The 18,916-nt window shown below is 48.7% G+C and overlaps 1 protein-coding gene and 1 long non-coding RNA gene across 3 annotated transcripts; one reads left to right on the top strand and one right to left on the bottom strand.

Annotated features, from left to right (window-relative positions):
- The first annotated feature begins 55 nt into the window (after positions 1–55).
- KLHL36 (kelch like family member 36) lies at positions 56–18,294 on the top strand. 2 transcript variants are annotated; one of them, XM_027725178.2, is made up of 5 exons: positions 56–353; positions 4,284–4,365; positions 8,026–9,099; positions 9,948–10,105; positions 16,277–18,294. In XM_027725178.2, exons 2-5 carry the CDS (start codon positions 4,306–4,308, stop codon positions 16,830–16,832), a joined length of 1,848 nt encoding a protein of 615 aa, XP_027580979.1. In that variant the 5' UTR covers positions 56–353; positions 4,284–4,305; the 3' UTR covers positions 16,833–18,294. The 2 variants fall into 2 exon arrangements, with proteins under 2 accessions (XP_027580979.1, XP_027580980.1); XM_027725179.2 differs by lacking the exon at positions 56–353 and adding an exon at positions 3,965–4,004.
- LOC120322840 lies at positions 4,637–8,139 on the bottom strand. Its single transcript, XR_005562777.1, has 3 exons — positions 7,321–8,139; positions 6,068–6,123; positions 4,637–5,115 (listed from the first exon to the last, which is right to left on the bottom strand). It is a non-coding gene; the product is annotated as an uncharacterized LOC120322840 (long non-coding RNA).
- Positions 18,295–18,916: the final 622 nt, after the last annotated feature.

Consider the following 18,916-nt stretch of genomic DNA (forward strand, 5'->3'; position numbering starts at 1 on the left):
GAGCCCAGCCGAGCCGAGCCCCGCTCCCGAGGCCGTCCCGCCTCCGCCGCCGCCGCCGCCAATGGCTCGGCTGGTCCTGCCCCTGCCCCCCCAGCCCCGCCCGGCCCGGCCCGGCCCCGGCGCGGGGGGATCGCGGTGATGCAATAGAGCCCGGGCACGGGGGGCGCCGCCGGAGGGGCCCGACCCGCCGCAGGGATGCCTTCTGCGGCCGCCGCCGGTTTTCCAGCCCCCCGATGCTTTCCCAGCCCCTGACGGACGGGAGGAGGAAGGAGGCAGAGGCGGCGCCCGGGATGGAGCAGCCGCCGGCGGCGGAGCCGGGCCGGGCGCTCGGGAGGTAGCGCAGAGCGGGGCAGGTGAGCGGGGGGCGAGGGGGCGGCGGGCGGGGGCGGCTCCGGGCCGAGGCTGAGCGATGGGGGCCGCGCCGGGGCCGCAGAGCAGCGGGGACCGCCGGGCCGAGCATCCCGAGCATCCCCGCACCGCCGCGGGGGAGCGGGGAACAGCCCCGGCTCAGTCCCTGCGGGTGTCCCCGGCCTCAAACGGGGCCTGGGGGGGTGACTCGGCGTGGGGACACCCCGCTGCTGGGTCAGGGGTGTGCGCGGGCGCTGGGTCTGTGTGTCTGTGTGTGTCCCTGTGTGTCTGTGTTCATGTCTGTGTGTGTGTGTCGGTGTGTCCATGTCTCTGTGTGTCAGTGTGTTCAGCCCGTTTCAATGCAGCGATCTCCCCCTGCCGGGCTCCCAGCGCTGCCCATGAACATTCCCGCATCTCCCCGAGTCACTGCGCTCCTGGGAAATGCGAGCTGTCAGGCGGAAGCGTTGCCTTAAGGCTGCGCTTCAGTCCCGCAGGAATAGAGACAGGGCTTTGCTTTGCTGAACTCGGCTGGAAATAAACATCACCAGATGATGTTGTGCCCAAGGACCGGAGTTTTACAAACCAGCCCTTGGGCGTGTTAGTGGGCTTCTAACCCTAAACCTGGGGGTCCGGATTTGCAAATTCAATAAAAACTACGTTCCATGATAAAGAAGCATCACAGTTTGTTTCTCTTAAAGTTTGCAGGGGATGTTCATTGTTTATTTCACATCAGCGTTTTCAATGTGAAGGCTGAGCAGTGAGAAACCTCATTACCACACAATTACTGATTGTTGTCAGACATCTCAGGGGACAAGATCTCCAGAGCAGGCACTGACTGTCAGACACCCTTTAGTGCCACAGTCCTGCACGCAGCTTCTTCCAGCTCCATTCCAGCCCCTGGATGACGTGAGGCTCCTGGAGCACCAGGGCCAAAACACATGAATTGCTGCAGTGCCTCTCTGATGTGGATGAGGTCATAGGGAAGAGAGAAATATCTCTGAAGTCAGTACAAGTGTAGGACACTGGGTGAATCACACTCAGTATCTGTAGGCTGCAGGCTCTAGATGATAATATAATCACACATTAATAGTTCTGACTTTATATTGATCTTCTTTTGGAACTGTTTTTAGGAACACTTTCATTTTTTTACAAGCCTTTATGCTGGCTATTATCTGCTCCTAAACATGTTTTTTGTAGTCTGCATTTATCATCCATTGGCACTTGCTGCTGTTTATACCTGTAACGGCTGCTGGTTGTCCTTGTTCCCTTCAGGCTTGATCCTCAGCTCCTGATGTTTCCCGGAGCAGAGGTGGGTGACTCCAATGTCATTCCCCTGAGGAGGAGAAAACCTCACCCTCGTGCAGGTCTCTGTGACCCAGTGACTGGAGCATTTGAATTCTCTTCACTGGGGACTTTGTGCCTCACGCTTTTCAGTGCCAGACTCAAACCTTAGAAAAATACACATCTTCCTTGTGGGACCAAACCTCTTCTCTTTGTTTCTCTTCCCTATCTTTGACACTTTTTCATGGATTTTTTTCTTTTAAGGCATGGAGAAATAAATACTGTGCTGAGTTTCGTCAGGCAGTAACTGGAAAGGGGAAATTACCTACATTTCTGGCTTTGGTGAGCTCTGATTTGCTTGTCATATGGGAATTTTGATACCTCCAACACATAGGTCTTTTCATCTGTGCAGGAAGATGTCACTGGCCTGGCAGAAGCATCTGTCCATCGCACAGGAGCCCTCAGAGAGGAAATACAGACAACAGAGAAAGTGAGGACTTACGGACTTCCTAAAAAAAACATCTCCAGCAGGCATGAAGTCTTGTGAATCTGGAGGACTGACCTTCAACTGTCTAGGCTGTATAATGAAGTTCAGAATACTTGGAGGCAGCTGAGCAAACAGGGTGGTTCTGCACAGCCAAGGGTTCCCAGGAGTCTTATCTTTATCCTAAAGTGCACCTCTGCTAGTGCCTTGCACTCTTGGCTCTTTGCCATCTCCCCTTTTTGCTTCTTTTCTGATCTTTCTATCTGTCTGTCCCCAGTCCTGCTTCTCCATCTGTGTCTTTTCTGTGCAGGAGCAGAGAAATTAATGGAGAGAATAATACCCTCTGTCAGGAAGAGGCTGATGTGAATTTTCGGATCATGGTCAGCATTAGGGTTTACAATTTATGGATCACAGCATTAGGGTTATCAAGCAAGAAGGATTTTACTCAGACAGTCGAGGTGTTGAGGGTTCTTAGCCTGGGTCCCCACGGTCAGAAGGGCTACAGAAGCGGAGAAAATGCTTCTCATGTTCAGACTCAATAATCAATTAGATGAGTAGAAGCCCATCATCACTTCTGGTTCCTTGGGGGTGTCTGAGGAACAGGCAGAGCTGCCTGGTACCTGCAGTGGAGGTGGGATGAGGCCAGGGCAGGTGGAGGTGCTGACACCCAGGCAGCCCTGGCACACTCCCCTGTTCTAACACTCCATACACATCATCTTCTGCCAGCAACAGCTGCCCCGTCACCACCTGGGACACGTGTCCAAGCTGAGCTGCCCTTGGTGACAGCACACAGAGCCTGGACACACACAGCCTTCTGCTGGCAATAACCTCTGGATGATACCCAGGAGTGCCGAGCTGGCAAAGGGCTTTTTCACTTGTAGTGTTGTGTTGGGCACCACTGCACTGAAACGGGACCAGGCAGGTCTGAGTACAGTGTCTTTGCTTCTTACTTCACCTCTGAGACAGGAGCAGCCTGATGTTTACCAAGGCGTTTTTTATTCATTTTTAAGCCTTCTGGGCCTAAGCAGCAAGGAAAAGCCCCCCAGCAGCACATGCTGCTGGGGAGGTGCGTTTTCGAGGTCAGGCAGTTTCATGGCCAGGTAAGCAAGAGGAGATGGCAATGGGGCTTCTCGCTGCACCTCACTGCACACCCCCACACCCACCGCAGAGCTCATCAGCGCTGTACAAACGCACATTTGCTCCCCGCAGCAAGTGCCCCTGGCACGGGTACCCTCGGCCGCCCCGTTACGGGTACCTGTGCCTCGCCTTGCAGGCAGGGAACAGCCTCGGGATGTGCGATCCGCGCACCCCCTTCCCAGGGCAAGGAACAGCCTCAGGATGTGCAATCCATGCATCCCCTTTCCCAGGGCAAGGAACAGCCCCAGGATGTGCGATCCGTGCATCCCCCTTCCCAGGGAAAGGAACAGCCCCGGGATGTCCTGTCCGCGCATCCCCTTTCCCAGGGCAAGGAACAGCCCCAGGATGTGCGATCCATGCATCCCCTTTCCCAGGGCAAGGAACAGCCCCAGGATGTGCGATCCATGCATCCCCCTTCCCAGGGCAGGGAACAGCCCCTGGGTGCCCTGTCCGCGCATCCCTCGGCCCGCAGCGCATCCCCTCCCGCGGGTCCCCGGCACCTCCCCCGCCCCGCCCCGGAGCCTCCCCCGCTCCTCCCGGCCCCGCTCCGGTCCCGCCCCGCCGGCATTTCCTGCCCCGGGCCCGGGGCGAGGGAGCCTCCGCCTGCTGGAATTTATCCCTGCTTTGTTTTCCCCGCTTTTTTTTTTTTCCGCCCGGATTTTCCTCCCCCCCAGCCGATGTAGCCGCCGGAGCGGGGCCGGGGCCGGTCGGTCAGCGCGGCCCGGGGAGCTCCGGCCGGCCCCGGGCACCAGCGGTGAGTACGGACCGGCCTCGCTAACACCGCGCTGGGCTGGGCTGGGCTGGGCTGGGCTGGGCTGGACCCGCCGCACGCCCAACTTGTTGACACCACCGACCTCTGACAGCACCGGGGAGCAGCATCAAGGGGCGAAAAAACCGTAATTTTTAAACTCGGGCATCCCCAAGCTGCAGATTAGAACGCGCCGGTCTCGTAATTCGGCACAAAACGGAGAGTTTTTTTTAGCGGTCTGAAGGGGCTGATACAGTGGTAACATCTCCTGTGCCTTTGTTGCAGGAGTGCTGCGGCTCGGCCGGTCATGGAGGGAACCCGGCAGAGCAGGATCTGCCGCCCGCACAAGATCAGCGAATCCTCAAAGGTTCGTACGATTTGTGTTGCTACCAAAAAATTCCGGTTGCAGTAACAACAAGGAGGGGCAGGGGGTGGGTGGGGAGGTAGAGGGTCTCCTTTGGATGGGCTGATTTTTGGAGGAATGTGAATATTCTGAGCTTTTAAAAAGAGGTATGGAAGCGGTGGTTTACCTGCTCAAATATTTTTGGTGGAAGAAGTTGCTGCCTAGTAACTGAAAAAAAAAAAAAAAAGCAAAAAAAAAAAGCAGCAGCAGCAAATGGGCATCTGCTCATCGTGACTCATAGCTTAGAAACCCACATCATTGCAGCACAGTAGTTTCTCTGTACCAAAAATTCAGTCATTAAATGTGATGTGTTTATTTGGGGAATTTTTGTAATTTTTGTACTGATCCATCTCGTAAAATCCAAGCTTGTTAGAGAAGCAAAGCTGAGATTGCTCCTTAGGTTCAGTCTCAATTTTGTACGTGATGGGAGCCTTGATTCTGCAAACAGTGAGCTCATGGAATTGGTGGTCATTTCTTAGGCTTGTGATGTCAGTTTTCTTTGTATCAAATCTGTCTGCACACATACATTGTTTTTATTTGTGAATTCTCGGAAATCCATCTTAGGCAGCTCTTTATGCAGGTCATCAGGGTGATTTATCAGATGGTAATATCAGCTGTAATTCCCGTGTTCACTGTGTTTCATACCAGTGCAAGCTGCTTTTCTGTTGCAGTGCAAGCTCTGGATAACAGGAGCTTCAGAGCAAGGACTTTGTGCTGCCAAAAACATCCGGAAAAGAGAAACTTTTCAGTGCCTGTGTCTGTCTTATCAAAGTTGAATGAGCCAGATCTCATTTTCTTTTGCACCACTGATGAGCAGCAGTACTGCATTAAGAGTCTGAGAGAAATTAGATCTTTGAATCCAAAAGAAGTTAAAATACTGCTCTAATACAATTGATAAAAGATAAATTGGACTAATTTTTAAATGCATCCCTACCAACATAATCTTTCCCTGAGTGCTGATCCTGTCTGTCACTTAAATGGTTTAGTCTGAATGTAATGATAATTCATCACATTAAAAATTAATTAGCTTGACAGCATTGTTTTATTTTCTTGCTTAGACAGCAGCTGTCACTATCTGTTAAACTTAGAATTACTAGATAATGCTAAAGCTGTTCTAGAGAATATAAATAGCTTGAGAGAGATGTTCACGTTAAGTGTAAAATTAGTCTTGGTTTTGGAATGTGCAGCTCTCAGCTCCTGTAAGTTGCTCCCTGAATGGACTTGCTAAGTGGCTCAAATATGTTAATGTATTCGAGTCCATCCAGTGCCGGGGGTGATGGTTCCATGCCTGATTTCTGAAGGAGCAGCAGTTCTACGTGGCAACAAGGATTTCAGGAGCACAAGTTGTCGGGAGTATTTGCGGTCAGGATTATGCTGCTGACTCAACATCCAGCTCCGTAAATAGGGATCTCTGGCAAATCTTATATTCTGGTGTAATCTTGTTAGGCGTGATGGTGGTATTACAGAATATTAGAGGGAAATGATCAGCCAGTTTCCAGGGATGAGAGGGAATATGGTTTTGGTTCAATCCAATAACTGTCCCCATGAGTCAGATTCGGGAGAGGGGGCTGCAAGTTGTTACTTCTTGTCTGTTCACCCACTGTCCTTGATCACAGTTGCCACAGAAGTGTGGTTTATCCTCTGCCATATTTATTCTTCCTCCTACCTTCTCCATCCTCCAGTTTCTGCTTGGACTCCTGTACAATACCAGCTTTTCTCAGCCTCAGAAAAACAAATAAAAAACTTTACAGTCCTTAAACCTATATTTTTTTCTTGTTACAGATCCCTGGCAGTTTTATTCCTCAGCGGAAGCTACTTTGTTGTCCATGCCATAGATCCCTTTTTAAGTTCAGAGATATGATGAGTATACAGCAAATTGAAGAGTTTTGACCCAGAAAACTTATAATTATTGAAGCCTCTTTGCTTAGATTGGTTTAACTCTGCACACTTGCATGCCCAGAGTCACTCCAACAGCAGGATTTTTGGCAGCTGGGACTCCATTGTTTAGAAAAGAACATAAGGAAATACAGAGAAACCACTGGGATGCCACGCTAAGAGCAGCACATTTGGTTGTTAATTTGGGTCTCAGAAAGACCCCTTGGCTCTAGGACTCCAGTCTTTTCTATCCAGCTGTGTAGAGAGGGTCTCACCATGATTTAGCCAACCTGTGAATGGCCTAGACAGACAGCAGTGATCATGTGCTTTCCGCTTGGAAAACCAGGAGAGCCACAGATATAATTAGGATTTCTAGGAGAAGCAACAGTTTGGTGGAGGAAAGGTGGAATGCCTGGGAGGCTTGAAGAGACCTCAGGTCACCTGTGGGACTGTGTTCAATGTGGATGTGGACTGAGACACCTTTTCAGGGTGTCACCTCTGGGAATGCAGCCTGAGGGTGTAGGACTGGGCAAGACCCAGGACCCTGCAGCCAGGACTGTTCAGAGCTGACTTAGGTTGGATACAAGGATGTGCTTCCATTCCACCTCCTTTCATTTCTCCTACATGTTCTTACAGGCTCTGCAACTCTGCCTAGTTTGGATTTGGTAATTAAAGTTATGTATTTGCATTTAACTTAACCTGGCTTTTATTAAGAGAGGTCAAAAGGTAACTGAAGCATTTAATTCCTCCAAAGGATGGTCCTAAAAGTAACAGCACTTGACATGCTGGGGTGACCAGCCCCTTTGTGTTCTGCAGGACATTTGAGGGATAAAATGTTTCCATTTTAGTTCATCTTAAGGCTGAGAAAGAGAGAAAGAGACAAATGCTGGTTGCCTAAAAAGCTCTGTGGCACATCCAGAGCTGATGGGAATAATGTCTGGACCAGAGGGATCCCAAGAGGGCACTTAATGGATGTGTTCTGAAGGCATTTTCTCCTTTCTTTAAAAGAAAAATATCTAGTCATGTTCATTAAAACAAATCTACCTCAGCTTCTGGAAGCAAGCAGAATTCTTGTGGGAATGAGTTATCCACATGTGTGGCTTTGCACATAAATAAACAGCTATTGCTTCTGAGTGCAGTGCGTGTGCCTGGAATAATATGGAAAGAAAGAGGGGGATTTTTTTCCTAGCAAGCTTAGAAATGCAGAGTTCTGGAAAGATTTAAGAGGGGGTAGCTGTCAAGCACACACCAACCCAAACAATACACGGGCAGAATGAAAATTCAGAGTACTGCTGCATGTGTCTCTCCCACTCCAAATGTTTAGTGAGTAGCTTAGCTGAGGGAACTCTGTAAGGAGTCATTTGAGGGACAAGGAAGAAAGGAAATGTCAGCAAGATGTCTCAGAGACAATGAGTGGAAGAGTTTCAGAAAATCATGCCTGTATAACTCATCAGGGAGGGGGGTTCAATGCAGCATTGTGGGGGAGGGAGGAGAATATTATAAAAAAAGTGGAGTAGGAAGCAGTCAAAGTCTCTACAGGCCTTTCAAAGCGAAGGTGAGGAGCTCCAGCTCGTACTCCGTTGCTTGCCAACTGTTTCAAGTCAGAATTTTTTATAAATGTCAATGTGCAGCACAGAAAAGCTTTCTCTGTCTCATGTATGACTCCATTTAGTGGGAAAATACATTTCAGACTGAAATTTAGCCTGATGGAGGTCTGACCTGCCTGATGATGCTGTTTGTGTTTTCCAGGTGTACCGGTGGGATGACCACTCCAATCTAGTTCTGCAGAGCCTGAATGAGCAGAGGCACCGAGGCCTCTTCTGTGACATCGTCCTGGTGGTGGATGAGCAGCGAGTCCCTGCCCACCGGAACCTCCTGGCCGTGTGCAGCGACTACTTCAACTCCATGTTCACCATCGGCATGAGGGAGGCCCACCAGAAGGAGGTGGAGCTTTTTGGAGCCTCCTACATTGGCCTGAAGGCTGTGGTGGATTTCCTGTACGGCAGCGAGCTCTCTTTGGATGGAGGCAACATCGACTACGTGCTGGAGACGGCTCACCTGCTGCAGATCTGGAAGGTGGTGGACTTCTGCTGCGAGTACCTGGAGAACGAGGTCAGCGAGGAGAACTACCTGTACCTGCAGGAGCTGGCCTCCATCTACAACCTGAAGCGCCTTGACTCCTACATCGACTCCTTCATCCTGCAGAACTTCGGCACGCTGTCCTTCACCCCGGACTTCCTGCAGAACATCTCCTTGCAGAAGCTGTGCCAGTACCTGGACAGCAGCAACGTGCAGCAGGAGTGTGAGCACGACTTGCTGCAGGCCGCCCTGCAGTGGCTCACCCAGTACCCGGAGCGGGAGAACGAGGCTTACCAGGTCCTGGACAACATCCATTTCCCTTTGATCCCGAAGAGCGACCTCCTGCACCGCGTCAAGCCCGCCGTGTGCTCCCTGCTCCCCAAAGAAGCCAACTGCGAGGGGTTCATCGAGGAGGCCGTGAACTACCACAACAACGTGACGGCGCAGCCGGTGCTGCAGACCAAGCGCACGGCCCTGCGCACCTGCGAGGAGCGGCTGCTCTTCGTGGGCGGGGAGGTGTCGGAGCGCTGCCTGGAGCTCTGTGATGACACCTGCTTCCTGGACACCAGGAAGGGCCAGTGGGTGGCAGAAACCCCTCTCCCTGCCCGGCGGAGTCACCACTGTGTTGCGGTCTTGGGAGGCTTCATCTTCATAGCCGGAGGCAGCTTCTCGCGGGACAATGGAGGGGATGCGGCGTCAAATCTGCTTTATAGGTATGATCCCCGCTGTAACCAGTGGATAAAGGTGAGACTTAAGCTGTATTATTTCTCTGTTCAAAGTCCTTAATGTTTAGAGTGTTTTCTCCTTTTTTTTGGTGAAAGGACAGGGCTCGTTAAAATAGTCAACATGGCAGTGCTTGCCAGTGGAAATTGAAGTTATTTAAGTTGAGAAAGCAGCTACTTGAGTCCTTTGTGGGAATTCTTAAGTTACACAAAGAGCAAAAGAGTTTGGGGCAGATACTCAGCTTCACTTGGAATTTGGGCATCTCATCAGTGGAATTCCTGAATCAGCATCCACCTGCAGCTTCCTTCTGGGAATAATGCTGGAATGGACTTACAGGTGATTGCTTAGTTCATCTTTCTCAAGCAGCAGTAACATACAACTAAATAAAAAATGGGTCTGACGTAAAAAGAAAATGTCTCTGACACTTGTCAAGTGTCTCTGAGCTAAATGTCCCTTAGAACAAGTTCTTCACTTCCAGCCCTGCTGCAAAACCCTGCAGCTGTGTGGGTTCCTGTAGGAACCAGTCATCGTTCCTGTAGGACTCAGTCATCCTGGGTGGCTCAGTTGTGGTTCTGAGTGATTCCAACATGTTCCTTGCAGAGTTTGGGAAGGAGGTCCATGTAACACAACTATTTATAGAGTAGCCTGTGTCTTAGATGCTTCCCGTTGTCCCCTTGTTGGAAAATGGATGCTGTGTAACAAGCTACTGCAGAAAAACAAGTCTTTCATGAATATAATGGTCAAAACCAGTGGCTCTCCTTTCCAAATAAATGGGAAGAAGCAACTACCCTGTCCTCAGACACGAATATACCTTAAGTCACTCTCTTCCCAGATGCTGGAAGATGTCAGTGTGTTGTTTGCTTTGCCAGGTTGCCTCCATGAGACAACGGCGAGTGGATTTCTACCTGGGAGCCATCACTGACATGCTGGTGGCTGTTGGTGGCAGGAATGAAAACGGGGCACTGTCTTCAGTTGAGACCTACAGCCCTCAGAAGGACTCCTGGACCTACATAGCAGGACTGCCCAGGTAACAGGGGTGTGTGGAGACATTCCCTGCATTTGAAGAAGGGTGGTAAAGGGAGGTTGTGTGAGCACTGTTCATATCTTGATCAAAGGTATTTATAATTTCTTTGGCCTTACTTTGTCACCTTGGTGTGATGGTTTTCCTTGTAAGGTGTTTCTCTGTGTTGGGCTGTTGCAGATAAACCACATTTATCTGTATTGCAAGTAGATAACCCTGGCAAATGTGAGCTCTCTCTCTCTCTCTCAGTTGAGTTAAAACTTGGCTGTTCTACTTTTGAGAGGCTTTAGCACTGCAGCTCTTCTGGTGACAGCAAACAGGACATTGCTGGTGTCTTGCATCAATGTTGGGTCAGTGGCTTTATAAGAACGGTCTGACAGTGTTTTGTTTGCAAACAGCTACTCAGATTTAGGGATATTTCACATTTGTGGGAATTACAGGAATGTTGGCTCTATGGGTGGTGTTTGCATGCTGTCTGAAACCTGCAACTTCAGCAGCAGTGCTGGCTTTCCTAGTGGCATCACAAACCAGGTTCCTGCAGTTGGGTTTGAGAGTTCAGGGCTTTTTTTCCCTGGTTCCCTCAGCTACAGAGCTGCAGAGCCAGAGGCAGCCAGTGAAGGCACAGAAGCCTGTTGCCCAATTCTATTTTGGGCAGGTGCTGCAATGCGAGGCTGATCCAGGCTAACAGCTGGGCTCGAGGGCTCTTCACAGGCAGGGTGCTTTTCCTGCTTTATTTCTGCTCACATAGGCAGATCCAGCAGTTGAGGCTCAACACCACAGTGTGCAGGGGAGTATCTTCAGGTCCTAAATTATTCTGTTAATTGGGGTCACCTGTGAGATATATCCTGTATGGATATTTTTACTCATAAATGATCCTGGGGATGATTGCACTGTTGGTTTAACCCACCCAGACTGCAAGCTGTCTGAAAAGTTTGTGTGTTCCTGCTGCTATCTGTGTGTTGGCTTTGGGAATTCTGCAGCTGCAGCACTTAAAGTGAACTTTGACACGTGGGTGTTAATTTTTTATTGGATTGTCTGGCTGGTCTGCTTGGATGAGGCAAAAAATCCCCCTTAGGGGAGAGACCCTTCTTATTCTGGTTGTACAGTGACTGGGATAAGTTACTGCTGCATCCAAAATAAATTGTTCTGCATCCTCTCATACTACTTGTGTCAGCTCAGGTGTTTGTGCAGGTGTGTAGTGAACTAGATAGTTTCCCACTTTTCCATGTAGCTGCTCTTGCACATTGATATGTCTTTAGTTAGATCTTAATGGACTCTTGTCACCTTTGGAACTTTGGTCTTTTCAGCCCTTTTTCTCCCTCTGGAGAACTCTCCTGCTGGGCAGTGTGTTGTTTGCAACCACTATTTTCCTGCACAGAAGGAATAAGGCAAAAAAGAACTTCATGCAGGGTGCAAATGGCAAAAATCAGCACAGAGGTGGGCAACAGGAACCTTTGTGACACACGACCACTGCTCGAGCTCGGCAGGGAGCAGCTCTGGCTGGTGTGGGGCTGCTGGAAGGGGTCTGGGCAGCACTTTCTCAAGGTACTTCAAGTGGACCTGTTAGACCAAGTCCAGAGGAGGCCACCAAGATGATCAGAGGGATGGAGCACTCCTCCTATGATGAAAGGCTGAGAGAATTGGGATGGTTCAGCCTGGAAAAGAGGTTTTGGGATGACCTAATTGTGGCCTCCCAGTACCTGAAGGGGCCCGCAAGAAAGATGGAGAGATGGTTTACAAGGGCCTGGAGTGGCAGGACAAGGGGGACTGGCTTCAAACCGACAAGGAGTAGGTTTAGATTAGATATTAGAAAGAAATCCTTCCCTGTGAGGGTGGGGAGGCCCCGGCACAGGTTGCCCAGAGAAGCTGTGGCTGTCCCATCCCTGGAAGTGTTCCAGGCCAGGCTGAACGGGGCTTGGAGCAACCTGGTCTAGTGGAAGGTGTTCCTGCCCATGCAACAAGATGAATTTTAAGGTCCCTTCTAACCCAAACCATTCTATGATTTTGTGGAAGAAGCATTCTGGCCACAGTTCCTGCCGTGTACCCCAGTCTTCCCTTCAATGCCCTCTTGATCTGATTTCTGTTTTCCTCCTCACCTCATGCTTTTGTTCCTCAAACAGGTTTAAGTTCCTGTTTCACCCAAATAACATCTTCCCCAGCCCTATTCTAGCAGTAAGACTTTTAATGTTGAGGAAACCAGAAGCTCCAATCCTCTGCTTCCTGATAGACCGAGGCAACATGTCCCACCATAGCTGCCTCATTTCCTGCATTTTTCTGTCTTCTTCCCTCTGAAGAGAACACCTGCTGGTGTTTTGGTCCTCATGGGTGTGTGGCCACCAGAAGCAGGCACTGCTGCACCTCTCTTGGTGTTCCTGACTGCTCCAAGCCAGCAACTGCCTGGAAGACTCTTCCCTGGAGTGACAGGCACGCGCTGAGGTCATTCTGGGGCGTGAGCTTGTGTAGTGGGATGGGACTTTCCGAGGTTGTTTGTTAAAGCTTCTACTCTGAGCATCCAGAAAATGGGTTTATTTTTTTTTCTTTCCATGTGTGTGGAGATTTTCAGGGGAAAGGCGGTGCTTGTGTCCTTGAACACACATGCCTCTTACCACTGCCAAATCCCGTGTTCATGTTGCTGTCCCCGGTCACGCTCCTCTGAGGAAGAGCTCTGCAAGCTCTTTTTTATCTCCTCTTCCCCCCACCTCCTTCCCACCCTACATGGTCAAAACAACACGTTGTTTTCCCTAACCACTTTCTTGGAAGGAGCTGAGCTGTTTTGACTGAACTAAGGCTGCCTTACTGGAGGAGAAAACAGCCTCTCGGGGCAGATGCTTAAGTGGAAAACTTCAGCCAAGATGTCTAAAGGGTGGACCTGGTCCAAGTCTGCTACAACTGAATTTATTTTGCCTTGATGCTCATTAGGGTCCTTGGGTGTGGGATGCCTTTCCCTTTCTTCAGAGAGTCCTGTGTTTTTCACCCTTTTCCCAGGCTCTCTGGGAGCAGTCTCTGCCATAGTTTCTAGCCCGGCAGGGAGCAGCGGTGGCTGACAAGTTTGGCAGAGCAGAAGTCGGTGCAGTGTGTTCTCATCCTGAACAGACCATGAAAAGCTCTGCTGCAGACAGCAGTGAAATTAATTGAGTGGCCCTGGGTTAAAGTTTGGCAGAACAACTGAAAGCAGTTGTGTGAGGAGCTGTGTTGGAGCAGGTTAGTGAGTGATGGTATCTGCTCTGCCAGTTGGGTCATGAATAATCTCGCAGGGCTGCAACAGGTGGACCTTGAGATTCAGAGCAACCACAGCTCACCTGGACTTTGGTTGGAGTAGGGGATTCCCAGAGCTTTACTGAGTTAGGCCAAGTGTTCTTCTGGTTAAGAAAATAAATGGTAAATTTTCTAGTGTTTGAATGGGTCAGAAATTGTAATTTTTCAGTGTTGCATTTGGGTAAGTCATTCAAAATCGACAACTAGCTCCAGCAGATGTTAAAACCAAATCTTCTTTCTCCTTAATGCCTCTGATTTTTTCTGGCCACTCTTGTAGATAGCACTGCCAAAACACTCAGTGCTTTCTGTTGGAGGATGTCTGGACCCACTGTATTGACGTGCTTGTTTTGTTGCCTGTTTAGAAAAGCCCTCTCTAAAGAAAGGATCCGTATTGATTTTTTTTAATCTGTGCATTATATTTCATGCAGTTCCTATGAAAGTGAAGCTGGGTATGAGCTATTTTGGATGAGCTTTCAGAATTCAAGCAAAATGAAACATCTCCAGCACAGTTCAGTGGGTAATTGCCCTGTACTGGGAAAGAACAAATTGATGGTCGATTTGGTGCTTCAGATCTGATTGTTTCTGTCAAACAACTCGTGTAGCTGTTGCTGTTCCCTGGACTGAGGCAAAAGAAAAGCAGCAGTGCTTTTTCTGCAGCTGCTTGTGCTGGGCTGCATGCCTGTGCTTGAGAGACAATGGCTATTGCTTGCTTACATATACAGAATTCCAGTGTAGGAAAACATTTAACCTACTTCTCCAAAGGCCACTCAAGTCTTTCTTAACTCAGTAATTTTTTTCCCACATGCTGAACGTGATGGGAGTGCTCTCAGCAGTGCAATAACCCCAGGCTCCGTGTTGGATGCAAATTCCTCACACTCTCCTCTTTCTGATTCCTCAAAACTCCCTGTTACCTGTCCCTGCCTCCACAGTGGAGGGCACTGCATGGTCTCTAGGCAGTTTGTGGGTTGGATGTGGATTTAAAGTCTCCTGCAGTTTGAAATGAACTGCGCTCAAGTTGTCCATCCCATCCCCAGACTGGCAGTCTACTTTTTAAGACCCATTCCTGTGTATGTAGAGAAACACAGACTGACAACCAGGGTGGGAGCCACTGGAGACATCCACTCCTGGTTCTTGTCCGGGAGAGACCTCAGACGAGATCTCAGTGCACTGCACCTGCCGTGGCATTGCTGGCAGGTGTGAAAGCTGAGTGCACGTGCTCAGGGTGAGTTATGTGCTTCCAGGCTGAGTGAGGCAGATTGAGAGCTGTGGAAATTCTGAGTTGCCTTTTTGGATAAAGTCCATAACTGAGCCTTAGCCCTCTCTTTTTTTTTTTCTTCCTCTCTTTTCCCTGACTGGCAAAGAAGCAGAACAGCTCTGAAGTGACCTCTGCAAGGTCTCCAGGGCTGGTTCTCCAGCCCTTGTAGTTGAACAGACTGTCCTGGTCACTCAGCATTGTTAGCCCAAGTGTGTCAGGGATTTTTCTCCTCCTTGTAGCAGGAACCTGTTAAAATCTCTGATTCAGACAGAGGGCTCAGAGGTTTCGGTAGGCATCTAGAATAATGACACCTTTTAGCTTGTCTCAGAAGTGTTGTGCTTTCAGGGCAAACGTGGGGTTTCTTTTCTAGTCCATCTTCTCCCTTGGCACAAAAGTGCTGGCACTTGAGTGTGTGGAAGACGTTCTGATGCCATTTGTGTGGCTGAGAGAAACTATTACCTTGTGAAATAAAAGCAGCTCAAGGTTCTCTCCACATGGAGTTCCAGCGTGTTCAGACATGGTTCAAAAGTAATGCTAACGTGGGTTTGTCTGCTGGACAGTTTGAGTTATCTTGAGTGCCTGACTACAAAGGGTGGTAGCAGAGGCTCGTGAGTGCGGTGTGATGAGTACATTGCTCTGCAGCCCTATGGGTATTAAATCATTTGGGCTCTTTGTGTGAGCCAATTTGCTGTGGCTGGTGCTGCAGCTGCACCTTTTGACACCCCAACTTCCCCCAAATGAGAAAAAAAAGCATGCAGGAAGGATATGTTCAAAGAAGCTGAGGCTGTCCTCGTCTTAGCAATCCACTTCTGAGAGCTCAGAGGGGCTTGGTCAGGAATATCCCAGTGTGAAGTTAAGAACAGCCTGAAGAATTAGGTTTGTAGTGGCTTTATTGTAGGTGATCAAAGGCATTTTCTCTGTGCCTCGTGGAAACAGCGTGATGTTGGTTCTACCATCTCATGTTCTCTTACTTGAAACGTGTACTCTGATCTGTGATTGACTGTGGTCTGTTGCCTTGTCTTGAGGTGACCAAAGGAGTTTCTATCTGTAGAGCAGCAGTGGTAGCAGACAGATGGCTCATGAAAAGGACACTACATGTATTGTGACTGCAAATGAACCGGGCTGTGAATGCCTGTGGGTAAGGAATGTGATCCATGGTCCTGAAGCTGTGGAAAGGGAAGGCAACAGTAGTTTTCTTCTTGGTTTCTCTTGGTTAATCGCTACTGGGAAGTCTGAGAGGTGTCATGATTATTTCCTCTTTCTGTCTTAGAAACCCTTGCTGAGATGTGGATTTTTTCCCCTCCCGCTGATTCAAGCCAAGCACTGGAGCAGGAAAGTGAGAATGAAGGCCATGCCTGCTAGAGCAGGATGGGTTAGTTCTGTTGTATGACACACTGTAGAGGATGCCTTAAAAAGTGATGGTCATACCTCAGTGCTCTGTTGGTATGAAAAGGATGCTTTCAAAGTGGTTGTCGTGCTGTGGCACTCAGCGGTGCAGGGTGAAGGTGTGAGAATGAGGATAGTTACTGGGTAACTCCCAGGACCAGGGATTCTTCCCTTGTACTTACTGTTTATTTGCTCCTCTAGTACCAGTCCCTGCTGAATGCTTGTGTATCAATAAAATCCACATGTACTAAAGCTGGAGTGTTTCTGTTTGCCCGGGCCAGGTTCACCTACGGCCACGCCGGGACCGTGTACAAGGAGTTCGTGTACATTTCGGGAGGCCACGATTACCAGATCGGCCCCTACAGGAAGAACCTGCTGTGCTACGATTACCGCACCGACGTGTGGGAGGAGAAGAGGCCCATGATCACGGCCCGGGGGTGGCACAGCATGTGCACCCTGCAGGACAACATCTACTCCATCGGCGGCAGCGACGACAACATCGAAACCATGGCACGCTTCGACATCCTGAGCGTGGAGTCCTACAGCCCCCAGTGCAACCAGTGGACCAGGGTGGCTCCCCTGTTACAGGCCAACAGCGAGTCGGGGGTGGCAGTTTGGGATGGCAAGATTTATATCCTCGGAGGGTACAGCTGGGAGGAGGCTGTCTTCTCCAAGACGGTCCAGGTTTATGACAAGGAGAAGAACAAGTGGTGCAAAGGAACGGACTTGCCCAAAGCGATCGCCGGGGTGTCCGCGTGTGTCTGCGCGCTGAAACCCAAAACAGAGGACAAAAAGAAAAAGACAAAAACAAAAAAACATCAAGACCGAGGGAGATGACTACTCCTGGGTAGCCACCCTTGGATGGTGGACTCCAAAAGGACCTTGTATTTAGTCATTTCTACCTAACCTGAATTCTTTCTTCTTTTTAAACAGGGGGAGGGGGTGGGGGGCACCTTCTGAAGCCTCAGAAAATGTACAGTTGAATGTGGGTTTTTTTGGATTAAACTCATGTTTAAGGTAGAAACATCAAAAGAAACCAAAAACTCCCCCTTCTACCATAGAAAGGGTGATGTGGCCAGAGAGGTTCTGCTGCTCTCCTGAATGTTAAGGCTTAGGCTTTTCCTTCTGTGGTTCATGGCATTTCCACTACATCGTATTATATCGACGTTTTAAGGAAGTTTTTAAAAACAACTTTTATACTTTTTTATACCACATTTTGCTAACTCAGTCTCTTGTTTGCCATATGTTCTGTTATTGACTGTAGAAGCTGCTGCTCTGTGATTGTGACCCCGTTGTTGGCGTCGGGAACTCGTCGTTTGATGATCTTTGGTCTCTGTGCGGCTCGGCCGGGACACGGTGCAGCTCTTGGAGCAGCACTGGCATTCCCAGCATTGTCAGGCAGTCAGCTGGAATTGTGACTATTGTACTGTTGTCACAATTCCAGCTTCCCCATAGCCCAGCTCGCCAGACATGCTCATAAACATGGTTTATTTCAGCCACTGGTGATCTGCTGAGTGGATTTCAAGGGCTTTGGTTTAAAGTTCAGCTGTTGATCGTTGCTGTTATTTCTTCCTCAGTCCTTCTCCCATCTCCCTTTCCATGTATTTCTGATTTGCCTTCTTTTCCATCTGGTGTACATGCAGGTGATATCCTGCTACCCTCTTTTTTTATTTTTCCCCCTCCCCAACTATTTACCTCAGTAATTGGACAACACTAAGAAAACATTTTTGCACTTAATTTCATTTGAAGCTCTAGTCAATCTAAGAACTCTTAGATTTCTTATAAGCACATATGTGTATTGAAAGAGGTAACTGAATGCATTTCTAGAGTGCAAGAAAGTTACAGGTCGTTTCTTCAGTGCTAAGAAAACTAGTTGAAATTAATTTTCTGAAACTCCTTGAGGTTTTTTTGATTTTTTTTTTTTAAAGCCTCAGGAGTCAGTCTTTCATTTGCATTAATGGATTTATTTTAAAGCCTTTGTACACTGCATGAGGTAATGGTTATTATTTTCTAGCCTAAAAACAAATTTAAAAAAAAAAAAAAAAAAAAATCAAACACTTTGGTTATGACAAACTCATTGACCAGTTGCTTGGGGTTTTTTATATCTGAAATCCTTGCTATGTTGACTGACAACTACTTAACTTTTGGGGACATTTTCATGTGTAAGAATAGAATAAACATTTCAAAGACTTGCTTTGTTTCTGTTACTGGGCTGCTTGTTATTTAGCCCCCCTTTTAATGTGTTTATGTATTGCATAATGTCCGGGAACAATAAATCCAGTTTAGAATATTCTATTCATCACTGTCTGACTTGTGTATTGGTTTAACTGAGGTTTTCCTTTTGGATAAATTGGAAGGAAATAATCCTGTGATCATTTTGAAGTGGCATTGATAATGGTGGAAACATTTTAGTAGGCAAAAGCTAAATTTAACAATGTGAAGTAGAAATAGAACTTATTTGGCTGATTTATGTTTTCTGCATCATACTCCAAACCAGACAGTCAAAGACAAGGGGGAATGGCTTCCCACTGCCAGAGGGCAGGGTTAGGTGGGATATTGGGAAGGAATTGTTCCCTGTGAGGGTGGGGAGGCCCTGGCACAGGTTGCCCAGAGAAGCTGGGGCTGCCCCATCCCTGGAAGTGTTCCAGGCCAGGTTGGACAGGGCTTGGAGCAACCTGGGCTAGTGGAAGGTGTCCCTGCCCATGGCAGGGGGTGGAACAGGATACAGGATGAGCTTTAAGGTCTCTTCCAACCCAAACCATTCTGTGATACTATGAAATTACTTTTTGCCTTTTTTCAGTTATGAAAAATCCAGTTTGTGGAGTGGTTTCAAAGATGGTGTTTAATGGGGAGTAGATAAACACAGTTATGACTTCCTGACATTAAACTTAATTGCATTGACAAAAGATATTTTCAGTACT

Source organism: Pipra filicauda, unplaced genomic scaffold (genome assembly GCF_003945595.2).
Source record: "Pipra filicauda isolate LSUMZ 115617 unplaced genomic scaffold, ASM394559v2 scaffold159_size1710840_pilon, whole genome shotgun sequence".
Lineage (NCBI taxonomy): Eukaryota > Metazoa > Chordata > Aves > Passeriformes > Pipridae > Pipra > Pipra filicauda.